The sequence below is a fragment of the Galeopterus variegatus genome, unplaced genomic scaffold (assembly GCF_000696425.1).
Source record: "Galeopterus variegatus unplaced genomic scaffold, G_variegatus-3.0.2 Scaffold92, whole genome shotgun sequence".
NCBI classification, from domain to species: Eukaryota; Metazoa; Chordata; class Mammalia; order Dermoptera; family Cynocephalidae; genus Galeopterus; species Galeopterus variegatus.
In genome coordinates this window covers 513,385-528,080 of record NW_007726203.1, presented here as the reverse complement: position 1 = coordinate 528,080, position 14,696 = coordinate 513,385, and the positions used below count along the sequence as shown (strand labels likewise).

The following is a 14,696-nucleotide window of genomic DNA, read 5'->3' as shown; positions in this document are numbered from 1 at the left end:
AGGTTGGCTTGATGCCAATAAATGTCTAAATCCTCAAATGTCCCATTGAATTGTCTGTTATCTGAAACTCTAAATTTATATATTGCTCAAAAATTGCTAAATTTTACATGGTTTTAGAAAGCGAAAGTTAAAAATTGAAACCTAGCTATATCATTATAAAAGCACATTTTGAACATGTTTTCTATTGGTTGAACCTGTGCTAATTTACATTTCACCACTCTAATAAAAATTTTCTGAAGAATGAGTAAAAACATCCAGTGCTTTCCTAAATAATTTTCTCATATCTTGGAATTTTTTATGGTTTATTTTAGCTATTTAATTGATACATCTAAATTATATTTCCTAAAATGTAGGTAACAAAATGGCCAACTTCTTTGTGTCGAAGACCTTCACTGCACTTTCAGATCTGTATCCAAATATGGCTAATCTGGTATGTTTCAATGATATGGCAATTTGATTGTTCTCTAATGAAACCTTATGTGGTAACATTACATTATATCAATTTTTTTTACATTACATCAGTATTATTGATTCTTTTGACACATGTTTATATGTATAATAGACAAATATAGATACTCATTGCATTAGTATAATTGTTAGATATCAAATACCCCTAAATTTCTTTGCATTTATGCCAGTAAATGAAAATTAATCTTTCATCTATAGAGTAGGAGATACAATTTTGGATATGACTAGTGATTGTTCAAAATGATCAGAAGTTTTTTGCATTACTTTAATTAAATATTTAATAAAGGGACAAATTTAATAAATGATCAAATTTAACATTGTAAAATTAAATCATTTTTGTTCAGTAGTAGCAATTCTCTAATCAAATTATCCAAGTTATAGTTTTAAATATTTGCCATCATGCTGCTTTTATGATATAAGGTACACAACAGGTATGTTTCTGAAATGACTATGTGAAAATTGACTTTTTGGGGAGGGATTGTGAGGGAATTCAATCATTTCAAATATACCGAGACTGTTATTTATTTAAAATGGAATCATCTTAGGAGGTGAAAAACTTATTGTAAAGCAATTACTCTACTCCCTTCCCTTTTTTGACTTTTTCCGAGTGAGCAGTCTGCTATTTACATTTGGCTTTTACAAATAAGATTTCTTGAAACAGAATAAATTTACATCTAATTTTAATAATTTGCAACACAAAGTTTATTAATGTTAAAAATAATTATCGTTATAGTTTTTCTTGAAAGGTAAACTATTTACTAGTCACCTCTTCAGTTAGAAAGTTTTTTTTTTTTTTTTTTGTCTTTTTTCCGTGTCCGGCAACGGATCACAACCCTCAGTGTCACCCCCGTACCGGACCGGGACCAGCAACGGGATCGCAACCCTCGGTGTTGCTCCCGCGCCTCGCTCAGCCAGTGAGTGGGAACCGGTCTGTATGTGGGATCCGAACCCTCGGCGGGAGCGCCGCCACACTTCCCAAGCGGCGCACTATAGCAGTGCGCCACCGGGCCAGCCCCTCAGTTAGAAAGTTTTACTCAACACTTCCATTAGTTGTGTTTTTCCAGTAAAACTAAGTGAGATCTACATTAATGAATTGAAATAACGGCAATGTGTTTAAACGTAGTAAGACCAGCTAATAGCTCAGCTAGAATGTGGTAGTCTTAAAAACTTGACTGTATTTTAAATGTCACACATTATTGCAAGATTGAAATTAGTTGCTAGAATTAATAATATAAATTTAGATTTTTACTTTCAGGGAAAAGTAGTTATTTTTATGTCTTAAAATGTGTCTAAAGCACATTTTTAATATTTAATTTTTCTTTGGTGTCACTAAGGAGAACACTTAAAATTTTAAGATGTTAATATCTCTAACGTTTATGATCTAAGGCTTTAGAATTTAGATTTATTAGCCGCAATATACAGGTTTTGTTACAGTCTAACTTATATTACTGTCCAGCAAGTTTGTATTAAGAAGCTAAGCAATTTTATGTGGGTTGTTAGAAAACCCTATAAAGGAAAGCTTTGAAGACCATGGCAAATTAAATTGCATTATACATGTGCTTTGGATGGATTCAGTAAGGACTGACAGCATAGGGCAGTTACAATGCTCCATCTAGGGATTGAAAATAAAGTAGAAACATACAAAGTATTAAACGATTTTATTTGTAATAGCAGTTAACTGCCTTATTATTTTGTATCATTCCTTGTGGAATTGAACATTTATGAAGTTCTTTTAGATGTTTTTCAGGAATAAATACATTTAAATAGTTCCTAGTCAAAAATGTTTGTTAGAACCAGTAAAATATAACAAATCCATGAAATTAAATTTACCATATACATCTGTGTTTAATATTGGTCTTCTATAACCTTCTTGTTTTTCAGAAAATAATCGGTATAGTTATTGGGAAAACAGATGTCAAAGGCTTTCCAGACAGAAAAAGCTGAGTTCTATTTAACTCTTTGCTTCATTTTTCATCAACTGTGGCTTATGACTATAACAAAGTATATTTAAGTGATTAAATTTTCCTTGCCTGTTTAACTCCTCAAGAACAATGCCTGTGTTCTGTATTGTATGGTCAAGTACTCAATTCAAGGCCATATGTGTGAGAACATTAACATTATTTTTAATTATTTTATTCAGTGTTTCTCAAACATGATGTTAAAGGTGTTGGGTATACAATGCCAAAATATCTAATTAAATTGGCCAACTCCTTAACTTGTCTCAACATGCATTTATTTAGCACCTCCACTGTGTAAGGTCCTGTGGAGTGTAAAGGTAAAATGGAGAGAAGTTGTAGTCTCATACCATCTTCAGATATCGTAGTGTCTAAGAATATGAGCTGGGATCTAGATTGACTGGGCTTACTTAGTCACCGAGTGATCTAAGATCTCTGCTATATGCACTTATGAAATGGCGATAAATCAAGCTGATATTAGAATTAAATGAGTTCATACACGTAAGGGTTAGCATCATGCATGGCCCATAGTAAGAACTCCATGTTAATCACTTTCAGCCTAAGAAGGGACAAATACATAAATCTCTTATAAGACAGAAAGTGATGAGGATGAAAGTTTTTGAGCAGGGAGGTGTTATAATAGAGTAATGCCTGAGGGGGAGAAAAGTATGGCAGTCGTGTCTATGTATTTACTCAGACAATCAGACAATTCAGTGAAAAAAAATTCATCTTTCATGTGCAGAAAATACAGTTAACTTTGGCTTTAGTGGTTCTTATCGAGTTGCTTGAACTATCCAAGAGTTTTAGGAATACAGAAACATAATCCAAGTCTAAAATAGGATTTTAAAAATCAACTCACCTTCAAATTTTTGTGGTTGACATAAAAGATAAAATACAAAATACCAAAACTAGCAATTTATTACTATTACCTTTAAAAGTATTTACATTTTTTTTTGTCAAAGGTTACAGTGTGCTTCCTTATGGTTTAAGTAAATCAGAACTCTAACCAGCCAGCCAATAATTTTGGCAAAAGAAGACATTAATTTTGCTAGAATCACCTGAGTAATTGTGGCTGTTACTTTGACTCATGGTATAGTGATAGGTACCTTTATTTTTATTTTATCTCATATTAATATTCTGTTTTCATTTTTGAGGTAAATAACAAAGATGTCATCTTGTACCCATACTTGTTTATGTATGCACTTTATTTTATCATAATTAATTAGATCAGAAGTACCATTTGAATAGTTTGAGAAAGTCTATCTTTTTGTTTTCTAAGCTCTAGAAGGCATAATTTAAAGTATAAATTAGAAAAAAGTAGTTATTAAAATATTTGCTAAAATTCTAACAATGAAATACAATTTTCCATCAGATTGTGAGTGCAGGGTAACACTTCTGTATTGTTTGACTTCTTTTCATGATGACATTTATAGTATTCCTTTTTTGGAGAAGGTGTGCTTACTGACTTAAAAGCATTGCACATATAACATTATATTTTCGTAAAATATTCGAGTCGTACAAAAGTTCATAGAGTTGAAAAGTGAAATTCCCCTTTTAACTCCCCTCTCTTCCCATCCTAGTCCTCTCCATAAAGGTGAACACTAATAACAGTTCAGGAGATATCTATAATTTGCATATAGATGTTAGGTTGTATTACTTTTTTAATTAACAAAAACAATAAATAAATATCCATTTTGGAAAAAAATGCACTTGCTGACTGCTAGTGGTGCTCATTTGGTAGCACACAATTTGTTTTGAAATAACTTTAGGTCTGAATTATGACTTAGGTTAAATCAATAAATAGTAAGAGGGAAATGGGGAATCTAAGTTAATATCTGGATCGTTCAAGTCTACATGTCATTTCCCTCCAAATACACAAGTAACTGGGGAGAAAGAGCAAGGGAGCCAATAGTAAGGTGAAGTGTCTACAGTGGCAGCTTATTACCACTTCTCCTTGAAGTTCATGAAAGCGTAACTTATTATAGAATGCACATCTAAAATAACTTTTTGTACCATGTGTCTGCATATTTTTATCATCATAATAATCATCAAAAATCATTTGATTAAACAAATAATCATTTGTTCAAAGTTGAAATAAAACTTTTCATTTGTAAATAAAAGCATTGGTTTTCCCTTAGATATTGGATCAGAAAGGTACACTTTCAGTTTCACCGTTCGAGATTCACCAACCCATTTTGTAAATGTAACATCCTGGGGCAAAGAAGATTACATCAAGTTGCTTTCTGACAGCTTTAGAGTTGGCGAGTGCGGTAAGTTAGCATTGACTCTTCAACTGTTTCTATTACAGTATTATTTCTGTGATATGTTTGTGGTAATGAGGAAATCAAAGTGAAATGATCCAGTTCATAATTCTCAAGAACCTTATTTAAAAAATCCAAATGTTGAGAGTATAATGCAAGGCATTCAGCATTTTACTTCAAGCATACAAACATGACAGTCGTATTTTTACTAAGTAGCTTTACCATATTTGGTTTATTTCATATTTCAGTTTGCATCAGCCACTACTGTTGTAATCATTTATCTTTCTGTAAACATATAATAGGGCCACTGAATAGATTTTTTTTTTTCCTTTTTGTCTTTTTTTATGACCGGCAACGGATCGCAACCCTCAGTGTCGCGCCCATACCGGACCGGGACCGGCAACGGGATCGCAACCCTCGGTGTTGCTCCCACACCTCGCTCAGCCAGTGAGCGGCCGGTCTGTATGTGGGATCCGAACCCTTGGCGGGAGCGCCGCCGCGCTTCCCAAGCGGCGCACTATAGCAGTGCGCCACCGGGCCGGTCCTGAATAGATTTTGATAAAATTTGATATTTGAATTTTTAATGGCATTTAGTTGAAATACCAAATCTTTTGCATCTTCTACTCACCCTAATATCTCTCTGACAGTACAGTGTAGTGTAGTAGAAAGAACAAGAACTTTGAAAACATATAGATCTGGATTCAAATCCCAGCTCTGCTGGACATTGAGAGGTGAGCCTGAACTCCCAGTATGCAGGAGGCTGAGGCAGGAAGATTTCTTGATCCTACGAGTTCTGGGCTATGCTGATCAAGGGTCCCCACTAAGTTTGGCATCAATATGGTGACCTCCTGGGAACAAGGGACCACCAGGTCACCTAAAGAAGGGTAAACCGGCCCAGTTTGGAAAGAGAGCTGATCAAAGCTCCCATGCTGAACAAATCCCAGCTCCAATATTTATTTACATGATGGCTTTTAGAAAATTTCTTAATCCTGTTGGGCCTCTCTGTGAAATAATGTCCCATTAGGTTCTTGTGAGTATTAAATGAGATAGTATGCCTAGCATAAAGTATAGAACTTAGTCCTTGATAGATGACAGCTCTAGCCTCATATAAGAAACAAACATCTCTTCATGAAGGAAAAGCTGCTTCAAGAAAGCAGCTCTCCTTCACGGTAGAAAAAGAGAAGGTAAGAGTAATGCAGGTAATTAAACCATTCCTGTTCAATAATGTGGTATCATGCAGCCAACTACCCATACCAGTTATTTAGTACCTAATCATATACTGCCCTGTACTATTAACTTTCAGGGTTATGTATAGTATCTCCGTAATTGAATAATAAGGCCATTGAACGTGTAGATTATGAAGGCAGGAAACTTTGCAAACTTCATAGAGCCCAGTACACTTATCAACACTCCTTGAACTTATGCAGAACATAAGTTATGTAGAGAGATAAGGATATAATTTAGTACTAAAATATGTTACATGTTGATGGTTGTGAGGGTGAATGAGATAAGGGATTTTAAAAGCCTGTAGTCGATGGTGATTATAAATGTAAATGAGATGTTAGTGTGGTAAAGTGAAAAGATTATAGATTTTTGAAACAATTCTAATTCTAGCACTACTGCTTTCTAGATTCAAGTATATAACCTCAAGAAAGTTATTTAACTTCTGTGTGCTTCAATTTCTTTATTTGAAATATAGTGATAATCATGGGATGGTTGTATTAGGAATGGACAAAATAGAGCACCAAAAGGTCTAACATAGGCCGTGAGGAAACCAAAACCCTAAAATGCTGAGTTCACAAAACTGATGAGAGCAGAGCCTAAATCAGTGACCAGCGTTTGCAGTGGTCTTTCCACCCCCACTGTGGTTTCCAAGGCTAAGTGCAAAGTGGGTTGAGGTCAATTAAACTGTTTGTTCTATTGAAGGGCATGTTGTAACCAAATCAAATGCTGAGTGTAACTAATCAATAAAGTAATATTAATGTGGGTCACATGTTGGGATTTAAACACAAAGCAGCAGAAATGTCATCTGGGGTCAAGGTGATGATTGTACCCCAGGACTCCATTTCTCCTAGTGACAGGAGATGATGGTGAAGGATATGTAGCACCAGCTTAGAAATTAGAAATCATATAGTTACATTCATTTTTATGTACACTTGTTTTTTATTTATCCAGTTGCTGTTTTGTAATACCATCATACTTTGCCCTCTGTCTTAGTGATAATTGAAAATCCCCTGATCCAAAGAAAGGAAATAGAAAAAGAAGAAAAATTCAGCCCTGCGACTCCTAGGTAAATATGCATTTAGCACAAAGATCAATCATTTTTGTGCTAGAATAATCATTATTAGTAGTTTTGTATCAGATTAGTAGAGAGCTTTGCTAAAAGTGCTCTACTTCAATTTGAAAATTAGAAGTTAAATTCTCCCTGACAACATTTATCTTTGATTATGAGATAATTTACTTTGATACAGAGTCACATGAAAAAATGGCTTTGTTTTTAGTTCCCTGATTCTCATTCTTAGATTTACAAGAATTTGACTCCAGTCACATTAAAATTGAATGATTAGAAGAAAAGATAAATCTTAGAAATTATATATGAGGGGTCTTCAAAAAGTTCATAGAAAGATTTGTATAATCTTTTAATTCTACTTTTCCACAAACTTTTTGAAGTACCTTTCTATCTCTTTTTCTACCGTATCAAGATATCACTCTACTCATGTGCCTTAATGTCTTAGGCCAGGTTCCTTGAAGCAGAGCCCAAGGGAAGGATTCTTGTGCAAGTGGTTTGTTGAGGGAGAGCTTTCAGGAGAAACATTCAAGGATAGGGTAGGGGAGAAGCTGAGCAAAGAAGTTGGTTCACCTGGAGCCTCAGTCAGAGCCCAGGAAGAAGCTGGGTAGTAGGAATGGCCCCTTGGAGCAATTCCCTGAGGGGAGAGGACTGGGCTTTTGTACCTCAAATTAGTAATTGGCTACAGGCCATCCACCCCCAGAGGCAGGTGGGGCATAACCCAAAGGTATATCTGGTCCAGGGCAGTTCTCAAGAGGAGGGTGTAGCTGTGCCCCTGCACCAGCCTGTAAAGGAGCAGTCTCCTGCATACCCACCTTCATCTATTGTGACTCTTCCACTTACTTCTCTGACCTCATCTTGTGCCAGACCCTCGAGTCTCGTTTCTCTGCAGCCACAGTGAACTTCTTTCCATTTTGTGCACGCCGTGGCCTCATTTAGCACTAAAAGCTTTTGCACTTTCTCTTCCCTTTGCATAGAACAATCTTCTCCCATCTTCTTTGAATATTTGCTTTTTCTTGTCATTGACATGTCAGCTTAAACGTCACCTCCTTCAACCTTCCCCATTTACTCTGTCTGTGGTAGCCCTTCCGGTCAGTTACTGGGACTTAGCCCTGTAGTGTTACCATCACAACCCTGGTTACTATCTGAGACAATTTGATTAATTGTTCTTGCGTCTCCCCCTCACAAATGAGAGCTTCATGAGATCGAAGCTCTTGTCTGTCTTCTTCATCACTGTATCCTCTGTGCCTAGATTAGGGTCTGGCACATAATAGGTTCTCAGCACATATCTGTGGAATGAATGAATGGAGGGAAGGACATCCTTAGCAGAGGGAACAAACGTGGAAGCTTTTGGCCTTTTCAGAACAGTTGATATTAGGTTGAGCCATATGAAACTGCTGATGTCCAACTATTTCTCATCTAAAAATGTCTGTTTCATAACCTAGTAGTCTAGGTATGGCTGGAATACAGGACAAGTGCAGGGGACCTGCAGGAGGAGAAGCCTGAGGGAGAAGCAGAGACTCTTCACAGACAGCTTCGCCTGGCACCCCAGGTTTATTCTTTGGTGATGGGTAGCCACAGACGATCTTTGAGCTGGGGAATAATATTTTCCTATTTGTGGTTGAGGAGGATCACTTTGACTGCATGTGGAGGATGGACTGCAGGGGAGTGGAGTTTAGTTCAGAGAGAGGCCAAGGCAGTAGTTTGGGAGAAAATGGATGAGGTAAATAACTAAGGAGGAGCAGGGACTGGATTAGAGGGCTGTTAAGGAGGCTCCATAGAGAGGATTTGGGAGTTGTTTGGATGTAGGGGAAGAGTACCTGATTCAAGTTTCCCATGTAAATGCTCTGTATCTATTCCATATAGAGCACTGCAGAAGTAAGGAAAACACAGTCCTTGATCTTAGGCACTTAGAGAAGTCAGGGTCACAAGAGAGAGAAATGACAAATCCTTGGGTTTTATAGCCCCCTAAAGTTTTAGAATGCTTTTGTAACCCTGTTTTATAGAGAAGGAAACTTAAGTTCAGAGTCTTGGGCAAGGTCAGACAATGAGTGTGCTTAGAACTCAGGCATGAAGTGATTCTTAAAACATTTTCTTAATGAAAGTACATTTTAGACAAAAATATTTTGCAACATTATTCAATGTTTCTAAAGAGTAAAAGGTATAAATTTCTTAATATAGTTTAAATTCCAAGTAATTTAACTGTGAACTTCAAAGTATTTTTCTATTCAGAAATCATTTGATATAAACATTTTCATGTGTTTTTACAATTTAGCAACTGTAAGCTATTGCTCAGTGAGAATCACTCAACGGTAAAAATTTGTTCCGGTTATGAAGTGGACGCCAAGTTACTTTCTTTGATACATTTACCTGTTAAAGAGTCTCGTGATTATTATTCACTGGGTGACATTGTTGCAAATGGACACAGTCTTGATGGGAGGATTATTAATGTGCTTGCAGCTGTGAGGTCGGTAAGTTAAAAGTCCAACCAAACCAAGTGCAGTTTGGTGGGGAAGTCTCTGTCAGTTAACTTGTATTGGGGAAGTAGTGGTTATGACCAGCTGGAGTAATTTTTCCTCTGTATCATGGTAGTAAGCTCAATTAAGAAAATGGTAACACTTCACATTAAAGGGAAAGTAGCATTTTACCTGTGAGCGACTCGTAAAATAAAATTGTATCTGAGTGCTAAATGCAGCATACCACTCTGCTCACAAATGACCTGCTAACTATCTGAGAGCTTTGCGTTCTTTAGTAAAACAAAGATTCCAATGGAAAGGACAAGCTTATTGACTTAAAGTTCTCCATGATGTTCCTTGAGGGGTGTAGTTGAATAAATCAAGGAGTCAATTCTGTGTACCAGTTCTGAGAGGTGCCCTGAGATGGGGAGGCAGTGAGAACACCTGCTGTCCTGCAACAGGGACTCCAGTGCTCTAACACAGGGCTTGGCACTGTGCTGGTAAGAAGAGGGAAGGGCAGTGCCCCACGGGTTCCAGGGAATGTGTCACCTATCATGGTGTCAGCATCCTTCCCAGTTATTGCAACAAGTTCTGAGCTCTGTAGTAGTCACTGGGCAAATATTTAGAGGTGGACCTCAAAAGTAAAGTTTCACAAAATAATCATGGAGAAAATTAAAGGGGCAAGAGTAATTTCTCAAGATAAGGAAGGGCGATAGTCAAAGGGGAAAAAAAGAGGAAATAGACTTATGAACTTCTTGTGGCTAATGTTGTAAGTAAATACTGATTGCTTTTCAGAATTAAGTGCTGACTGAGAGTCTTGACTCTCCTGGATGGCAGGCCCCTGGCTGCAGAGACCACGTCTGTTTTGTTCACCACCCCTAGCCCCAGCACAGCACAGCGCCCGCCACATGGAGAGCACTGGACACAATTTAGGATGGAGGAATAAACACCCTGTGTGACAATCTCAAAAAATAGGAGAAGTCACTTGCTAGGCAATTTAGGTTCAGTCCACTCAGTTGTCCAACTGCATGCTCAGTTCTCAGTTTCCCCACAGCTGTGTACAATGGCATTGCACTTATAATGTTGTAAGAATTGTCCAGACCCAGTATGATTTTAAGCAAAAATATGCTGCAGCTTTTTCCACCCACCCACCCTATTTCCTACCTCATAGCTGAGGGTCTTGTGACCTACAATCAGGTAAGGTAGATCAGAGAATTTCTTTACAGCCACTCCAAGACAGAAAGATGGAATGTTAGCCAGGAACTGTGGATGAAAACCAAAATATACATATCATAATGTCACCCTCCACACCACATCACTTCTTTCCATGCCTTTTGTATCCCAATTTGCTTCCAGACCTCTTACATTTTCTCTTCTTCACATCTGTATTTAACTTGTTCTCTCTTCCATCTCACCTCTGCCATCTTTTCATTTTAATATTCCTTTTAATACTGTGTTCTTTTCCCACCCCACCCCTGGTGTTTTGGCTGACTTCTCATCCTCTGGCTGTCCTTTCCTCTGATTTTCTCTTCCAGATCCTGTTCTCTTGGCACTTTTGCATCTTTCCTCAGGTCCTTCCCACAGAGCTCAGTCCTGCCAGTAGATGCAGTGGTGACAGTGGCTTAGGAAGAGGCCAACTGACTGTCCATGCTTGGGGCTGTTGCTGTGCAGCCATCCAAGGACCTTGCTGTTCCCTTATGAGAACTCACTGGGGGTAGAGGAGGACCCCTGAGTTCATCTTCACTTCTTTGATGCCTTGTTTTAGTCTGTTTTGTGCTGCTGTAACAGAATACTGCAGACTGCGTAGATCATGGTTCTGGAGGCTGGGAAGTCAAAGAGCATGGTGTTGACACCTGGTGAGGGCTTCTTACTGCATCATGCCATGGCAGAAGGTGGAAAAGCAAGAGGGGAGAGAAGGGCAAGAGCAAGAGACAGTAAGGGGAGCCCAAAACTCACTTTTATAACAAAAAATGCACTCCTGGGAGAATAATATTAATTCACTCATAAGGTCAGAGCCCTCTAACCTAATCACTTTTTAAAGGTCCCACCTCCCAACACTGCCACATTAGGGATTAAGTTTCCAACACATGAACTTTGAGGGACACATTCAAACCATAGTACCCTACAATCTAGACAGAATCGGATGGTGTGTCAAAGCACTTTCCCATACATTCTCTCATTTGGTCCTCACCACCTTAACCCTGGGAAGAAGGCAGATGGGGTACCAGTACTGATACCTTTGCTAAGGCAATGAAGACACAGGCACAGGGAAATGAATCTCACTCAGTCCCATGAACTCCATGCAGGCTCGGTGCTGAGCCATGGGATGCATGGATGTTGAAAATAGACTTTCTACCTCAAAGAGTCCACATAGATGCCACCAAGGGGCCTATTCTGGAGCATTTATTATCCTGGCATGTTGAAGACACTCACAGTCTTAACTCTAAGTACATATGTCTGTATTTCTCTTTAAAGTGTAACTTACAACTTCAGCTAAATATACCTAGTTTAGAGATAGAATATAAAGCGTTTTCTCATCATAAAATTCCCTTAGCGTTTTTCAGTGACCGAATGGGAGATTTTCCTTTACTGCCTAACTGCTTATGTTTGAGAGTGGGTATCTTATATGTAATGGATTGGGAGTTCTCCAGCTTTCACTTCCCTGTGCTTATAATCATGTAACTAATAAAATATTCTATAGAATTGTTTTTTTCCCACTGTCAACACGGGTAAATGGGTAAGGGAGCTCATGTGATGATCAGGTGTAAACTTAGATTTTGAGGATTATGTGACTGTGTAGTAATAAATCAGAAGTAAAGAAATTTCGGAAAAAAAAATAGAGATGGAAGATGCTTTAAAATCATTAAATATATGTTAGTGGTTCTTGCCATTTTAATACCGGTCCGGTACGGGCGCGACACTGAGGGTTGCGATCCGTTGCCGGTCACGAAAAAAGACAAAAAGGAGAAAAAAAAAAAGGTATAAGGACCTGACATAGTCCACTTTGTATGTTGATAAGAGTTGCCCACCCACAAGTAACTGAAGTTGTTTTCTCATAAGTCACATCTCAGATGTTGGTATTCCTAAACATTTATTTATTTATTTATTTATTTTTTAAAAGATGACCGGTAAGGGGATCTTAACCCTTGACTTGGTGTTGTCAGCACCACGCTCGCCCAGTGAGCGAACCGGCCATCCCTATGTGGGATCCGAACCCGTGGCCTTGGTGTTATCAGCACCGCACTCTCCCGAATGAGCCACAGGGCCGGCCCCATTTTAATATTTCTAACTTAGTGTTCAAAGGGTAAACATTAGAGTATTCCCATCCACAAATATTTAAGTTCTTCTATAACTATAGGTGAAGAATAATCATTTTCTTCAATTTCTAAGGTTGGAGAGCCAAAATACTTTACAACTTCAGACCGAAGAAAAGGCCAGAGGTGTGAAGTTAAACTCTATGATGAAACAGAGTCTTCTTTTGCAATGATATGGTAACCTGTTCCAAACTATGAAACTCCTGCTATTATCACAATAGAGCATTTTCATTTTATCAGAAATATGATGGATTTCGTATTAAGAGAGGAGTAATAAGGGATAAATTGTATTTAAAAAAATAAACCTCACTTTTCAATGTTGAGTTTTTATGGGCACCGCCTGTTTTTTTTTTTTTTTTTTTTTTTTTTAAAAGATGACTGGTAAGGGGATCTTAACCTTTGACTTGGTGTTGTCAGCACCATGCTCTTCCAAGTAAGCCACAGGCCGGCCCTATGGACACCACCTTAAAATGAGATCTTTAGGTGGCATGGAATTGCTTAGATGGACTCTGCTATGACCAGTTTTATAATAGTATTCTATTTTATAACAAATGGTGTTCTGTTAGGTCCCAATGATAATAAATGAGCCAGACTTTGTGATTCCTTGGTAGTACCCTGATACAAGGTGGGGCGCAAGGGCGGGGCTGCACCCTAAGGCACTAGTGGGTACAACAAGGCATTGTTTAGACTCCTGATTCTTGAGTACCAAAGGAAACAGTTTGAAAAGTGCCTTTAACCCAGAAAATCCCTGAGCAACTTATTCATTGTGGAGGCCCTACCTGAATGTTCAGAAAGACTGACTCTTCTTTTTGGCTGCTGGCGGTATGGGGATCTAAACCCTTGACCTTCCTGTTATAACACTGTGCTCTAACCAACTGAGCTAACTGGCCAGCCCTGAAAGTTTGACTTTAAAATCTTTAGACTTCTAGTCACTCAGTTCTAACTCGCTTGGAATGACTAAGTGCTGGGAAAATAGAGCGTTTGCAGAGCAGAGCACTGTTAGAGACGACTCTGTGAGACAGACAGTAGAAGTGAAGCTCCTTACCTACTGTCTATGACTGCCTGCGGGAACACTCACCCCAGCCACTGGGCACTTTTGTTTTTTTTGATACATAATGTGTCACTATCAGTTTTTTCTAATGTATTCAACTTATATCACTTCTTTTTAAACAAATGCAGTTGGGATAATGAATCTATTCTACTTGCACAGAGCTGGATGCCGCGAGATACAGGTATCATCATTCAATAATCATTTTCAATATTTGTTATTTTTTTATTCCCCTATGTAATAATTTTTAAATGTCTTTTCCCCCAAACAGTAATTTTTGCCTCAGATGTAAGAATAAATTTTGACAAATTTCGGAACTGCATGACAGCAACTGTAATCTCTAAAACCATTATTACAACTAATCCAGGTAAAAGGCTTTCTGAAATTTTTCACCCCTTTGGAAATGACTATAAACATATTCCAGTATTTTTGCAGCATATTTAAGAATGAAAATTCAGCTTGGATTTAATGTTAATTAAAAGTGAAAAAAATTGTTTTATATGACTTTTTAAAAAAAAGCTTACAATTAGCTATATCTTTGATATCTTTACTAAAGAAATGTGGAAAACCAGACTTATTTTTAAAGCATCATCCTTTGTGATGATTTTTAAGAGATCAATGTTGTTGATTGGATAACTTAAATTACTATTTAAAAAGTAAATTCAATTTCACTATATTCAAATAATTTTTACTGCCAGGACACTGAAAACACACACACACACACACGCACGCACACGCACACACGCGCACATGTACTTCAAAAAGTTAGTGGAGGTATAGAATTAAAAGAATATGAGGAGTTGGCTGGTTAGTTCAGCCAGTTAGAACATGGTGCTGATTACACCAAGGTCCATCCAGGGTTTGATTCCTGTACCAGCCAGCCCCCAAAAAAAAAAAAAAAAAAAAA

The 14,696-nt window shown here is 37.6% G+C and overlaps 1 protein-coding gene across 2 annotated transcripts in view; it reads left to right on the top strand.

The window, feature by feature from the left end:
• Window positions 1-360: 360 nt before the first annotated feature.
• Window positions 361-14,696, top strand: part of MEIOB (meiosis specific with OB domains) — a 38,058-nt gene continuing 23,722 nt past the window's right edge. For both annotated transcript variants that reach the window (XM_008581594.1, XM_008581586.1), the window contains exons 1-8: window positions 361-430; window positions 2,350-2,407; window positions 4,562-4,693; window positions 6,902-6,974; window positions 9,247-9,442; window positions 12,818-12,918; window positions 13,921-13,973; window positions 14,061-14,156. In XM_008581594.1, the coding sequence (XP_008579816.1) occupies window positions 362-430; window positions 2,350-2,407; window positions 4,562-4,693; window positions 6,902-6,974; window positions 9,247-9,442; window positions 12,818-12,918; window positions 13,921-13,973; window positions 14,061-14,156 (778 nt within the window). In that variant the 5' untranslated portion in view covers window position 361. The remainder of the gene's footprint in view (window positions 431-2,349; window positions 2,408-4,561; window positions 4,694-6,901; window positions 6,975-9,246; window positions 9,443-12,817; window positions 12,919-13,920; window positions 13,974-14,060; window positions 14,157-14,696) is intronic.